Below are 5,000 nucleotides of genomic sequence, written 5' to 3' on the forward strand. Positions count from 1 at the left end.
AGATTTAGTGTCAACAGTAAAATATAAATCAGATATATTTACACCACCTAATGCTAAAGGTTGGAAACAAACCTGTAAACAAAAACAAAATTCCACACTATCGTATATTTAATTACCTCCGTGTGCTTGTGTTGTCTCTGTCACCTATAGAAAAATCACCAAGACAACAGTGAAGCAGAAAATCAATTCTTTGGCATTCATCTTTAAGTCTGAAGGAAATTAAAAGACACCACGCCTATAAAATTTTTGCTTTTTTCAGTAAAAAAGCAACTTAATTAATCCCACACCCTGGTTGACAGTGGCTTACCTTGTGTAATGTTGTGTCAACAAGAGCATGGGTTCCCGGTGTCAAGGAATTTAACCAAAGAACTGAGCTTTCATAAGGGTATGAACATTCGCAAAGCCTGAAATATACACTTTAACAGGAAATACGAGTATAGTAAGCCCTTTTTTTCTTTGATATGTAATCTGCTGGAGCAGCATTCGTTTTGCCTGACGAAAGACATCTCGATCTCTGAAGCATATTTTGTTTCTTTCGGGTATTCTCGGTAAATCCCACGTCTGTAATAGTTCAGCCTAGTTGAAATTAGCCTGAGAAAGATTTTTGCCAATAGCTGTGGTTACACTAGCCCTTCTACCCATGTGTAAATAGCGTCTGCTCACGGCCAAGGACGTTTTGTGTGTAACCGCTTCCCTTAGACCGAAGGTGCCCTACGGTTGTTTCCATGGATACATTAATTTCAAGGTTGCAACGGCATTGGGAAAAAGACTGCGATCCGTAGTAGCGATTATTCCAAAGGGACCATGAGAGAGATAATTTTTGCTTGCGTTCTAAAGGCTACAGCTAGATTCTGACAATGTTTAGAAAAAGCGTTGCTGCGGTTAAACAACCAACCGATGAAACCCACAATTCCCAATGAAATGCAAAAATCTACAGCTCTCTCGCTGAACTAAAGATCATAGGAGTTTTTTTGGAAGAGAAAAAGTGAAGTTGTGCCAGAATGTTACCTTATCTACAATAGGTAGCACCCCGAGTTCAATCCGATTGGAGTTATCGCTATTTCCCGCACAGCAATACAGCTGAAGTTGTTCCTCCAAGAGCTTCAATCAGCAAATTATTTAACGAAGGCGGGATAAGAGGATTTTTAATTTGTCATTGTTTTGATGGTGATAAGACCGGACACGCACGTTTCTTGACATTTTAACAGAATTAGCGCTTAGCCAATCAGATTACTGAGCGATCTTGGAGTAGCGTGATTAGAAATCCAACGATCAGAAAGAAAGAAAGTACCGCTACTAAAAACACTGTATTCGCAGAAACGCTTTTTCTAAATAAGAAAAATTGCTTGTTTTAAAACGGGATTACCTTCGAGAGTTGTAAGTATATCTACAACATGTTATACTTGTATGTAATAAGGTCAATACGTAATAAACGAATTTTGATTGGTTCATTCTTTTGTTTTATTTTTGAAATTGAATGTTTTGATGTAATGCAGGACGTTACAATCGATAATTTCGATAGTCGATAAAAGTCGATCGTTGTCGATCAAATTCGATACTAATCAATCGACAAATATCGGATGTCGATAAAAGTCGATCACACAATTTTTTGTGATTATCAACTTTGATCGACTTTGATCGATTTCAATCGACAAGTATCGGAAATACAAAAAAAAAAAGGTTTATGGCGGGAGACGAGGCTACAGTTGCCAAGATTGGCTATGCCAAGACTTTATTTTACCGATTTACATTTATTTATTGATTTACAGTTTTTATTCAACTTTATTGCCATACGGATTTACTTTAAAGCTGTTTACATTTTCGTGGGCGATTGAAAAATGTGTCAGCATTTTTGTCGATAAAATCGATATTCAGTTGAAAATCTTGTGATTATCGACTTTTATCTACAAATTAAACTAGTCGATTGACAATTATCGACAAATATGTAGTATTATCGACTTATCGACTACGTTTTCGATGATCAACTTTGATCGACTTGTAACGTCCGGTGTAATGCTAAACTGACTCAACCACTTTTACCGCTATGTCAGTTGTAAAAAGGGTTTCTGTAGTAATGTTCTTCAGTTTGAATTTATCTGCTTGTAACGAACACAGATTAATTAAAACTAAAGAGAATCATTTTATTGATAGTTATAAAGAAACGGATCATCTTGTTTACTTTTTTTAAAACTCTTTCTCACAATGGTTGATGATGATGTTTGAACAGTCGAATTATGTTCCAAGTTCGAAACTCAAAAGTGTGGTAGTATTTTTTAAAGAAAGGGTCGATGCGAATTGAGGACAAACTTTCTTTTTGTCCGAGGCCAATTTAAATGAATTTGTCCGACTCAACAAAAGTTATTTGCCCTGGCGCATCCGCACTGCTTGTAGCTTGTCAACACTTAAAAAAAATACAACAGAAAAAACCGGAACTCGTCAATGACGCCTGTCATGAAAACAAAAGAAAGTAACAAAAAAATTGTAAGGATCACTCAATGAGGGGTCCGAGGCAGAACAGCGGCTCCTTTGATAAATTTGTCCGAGTCAAAATATTTTGTGTTATCAAGACCCTTCTTCATTCATTAGTTATTCTTGATAGTTACGAGACCGGACACGTAGGTTTCTCGTCATTTAAACATTTTTAGCAGTTATCCAGTGAGTCAATCCAATAAGATTACAGCTCGCTCTTGGAGTGGCTTGATTAGAAATCGAACGATTAGAGAGAAATAGAGCCAAACACTGTATTAGTGACTTCTGCAAAAACGAAACGAATTCCTTTTGAAACGGAATTATACCTAGCAACTACAAAATAATATATAACAAGGAGTAATCATGGATTAGTAAAGTGCGTTCGATGTCTACTAAAATACTATTTTTTATTGTACTGATTGCCCAGAAATATTCAGGGAAAACTTGTGGACTGTGGCGTGTTCAGTTTTCAGGCAGAACGCAGAGAGAACTTGAATCTCCTGTGAAAAGCAGCTGAGTCAGACACACAACTCGGCATGTCTGTTTCCTTCAAAACACACCACACCACAGCTTTCTGGTCTTCTGATAAGTAGCTTTAGACATATTGCAAGTGATATTTCGAATAAATCAACGTAACTTTACTTACCTTTGGGAAAACAACGAAGACTCAGCCGATTCTTTAAATAAAATACTAGTAAGCAGCACACAGCAACAGATCTTTTATCTCTTTGACCGGTTTCGTCTGACTATGCAGACTTCATCAGGCAGTTTGAACAAGGTGGTTAAGAGGAACTTATTTTATACCTTATTTACAAAGTACAAAATTACGTTCCAGCAAGGAAGTGTACAGCGAAAACCACGTACACAGCAGTACGCGCAGGATATGACTAACATCCTGCATGACGCTGAGAATTGTAATTTTTCGGGCTCACGGATAATGACCTGCAACCTGAACTTTACACCCTGCGGTCGTGTCCCCTCAAACGAGGTGAAAGTAGAGCTAATTCTGGCATAGCGCATAAGTTCGCAGGGCGAAAAGATTTCGATACAAATACTAATAAAGCGGTTTTTGAAATGTAGATTATTGCGGCGTATTGTGCGCAGAATCTTTGAAAAGCAGTAAATCTAAAAAGGCAGACTCATTGATTTCAGTCGTTATCTTAATGCATTCATAGCATCATGAATAGCACTGAGAAATCCCGAGGTCCATCCCAGATAACAAAGATGTCATCGATAAAACGCTTGTTGAGGGTCGGGTTTCCAGAATACAGTTCGATAATGTCCCTCTGATGGATATTGCATAAATGCGTTACCAGCTGTGACTGCGAACGGACTACCCATAGCGATATCGAATGTTTGCTGCTATACACGCATTGCTACTTAATTCGGTTTTAAGGAAATTAGTTTCCAAGATTAATTAACCGAGCTAACTGAACCACGAAAGGGGTTTGTGCCACCTTGCCCTCTCGAAGTAAGAGGTCAAGAGCAATAATTGCTTTTTTTGTGTCAATGTTAGGATAGACCGATGACAGATTCGCCGTGACAAGAAAGCAATGAATGATTTGCCAGTAATCTGAGACCTACGTCTCGGATATACGAAAGAAAGCTGTGCCCTCGTCAAAAGTAGTGATATTGGGTAAAGAATAATGCATTTTCGCCGTGATTTTGTGAGACGTAGAAAACTTATGTTTGTGCGTGAAAATTGTGTGGTTAATGCGATATAATCTATCGATTAACACTCTTTCCGGCTTGCGCAAGATCGATTGTGAAATGTTTAGCTGTATCAAGTACTGTGTGGTCTCGAAAATTTGGTGTAAGTTTGGAGAAATTGACTCACTAAAGCCTTTTCAGTGGTCATTACGTGTGCTGAATACGTTTTCAGAGTCATTAATAGTGCACAGATCTATAAATTAAATCGGGATACGTTCAAGGTTATAATGAGTGCTAAGGTCTGGGAGGTCTCGGTTTTCACGTGACGTCACAGTACTTTCCAAATATGGACGTTCGCCATATTTGTGCCCCTCGAAGTGTGAAATTATATGGAAATGTAAGCCTTTTCTGGGTAGTTCTCGCGTTTTTTGAGCTGTTTTGCGGATGTAGTATGGATTTATCCCCGAAAATTGAGGAAGAAGAAATAAAGAAGTTTAGCAGCAAGATTCCTGTGCTTTCAGAGTATGCCACGGCCTTGGAAAGCCATGTAAAGCTGCGATACCTAAAGAAAATTTCGGTTGTAGGTATTGACCCTTTCATTATCCCATATGAGGAGTTCAATCCGGAATGTTTGCCACCAATCGAACAGTCCGATTTATTTGGTTACCTAGTTCTTCAGACAAGCTACTACACGAACGACCAGTTCAAGAATTATAGGAGTCTAGAAGCTTATAATCAAGTTGTGTCAGGGTTTGTGGCTTCGGTAGGTGGAAAGATCATTTCCGGGAAGTACGTTGTTGCAGCTAAAGTGCGACATTCGCAGCGGATGAACGATCCACTCGTGAATGTATGGATTATAACTGAGAGTGAAGGTGCAATAA

At 38.3% G+C, this 5,000-nt stretch overlaps 1 protein-coding gene across 1 annotated transcript in view; it reads left to right on the forward strand.

Annotated features, from left to right (window-relative positions):
- Positions 1-4,436: 4,436 nt before the first annotated feature.
- Positions 4,437-5,000, forward strand: part of LOC137989996 (uncharacterized) — a 2,918-nt gene continuing 2,354 nt past the window's right edge. The window contains exon 1 of the mRNA XM_068835552.1: positions 4,437-5,000. This exon is cut by the window's right edge and continues 2,354 nt beyond it. Coding sequence (XP_068691653.1) covers positions 4,466-5,000 — 535 coding nt within the window. The 5' untranslated portion in view covers positions 4,437-4,465.

Source organism: Montipora foliosa, unplaced genomic scaffold (genome assembly GCF_036669935.1).
Source record: "Montipora foliosa isolate CH-2021 unplaced genomic scaffold, ASM3666993v2 scaffold_485, whole genome shotgun sequence".
Taxonomy (NCBI): Eukaryota; Metazoa; Cnidaria; class Anthozoa; order Scleractinia; family Acroporidae; genus Montipora; species Montipora foliosa.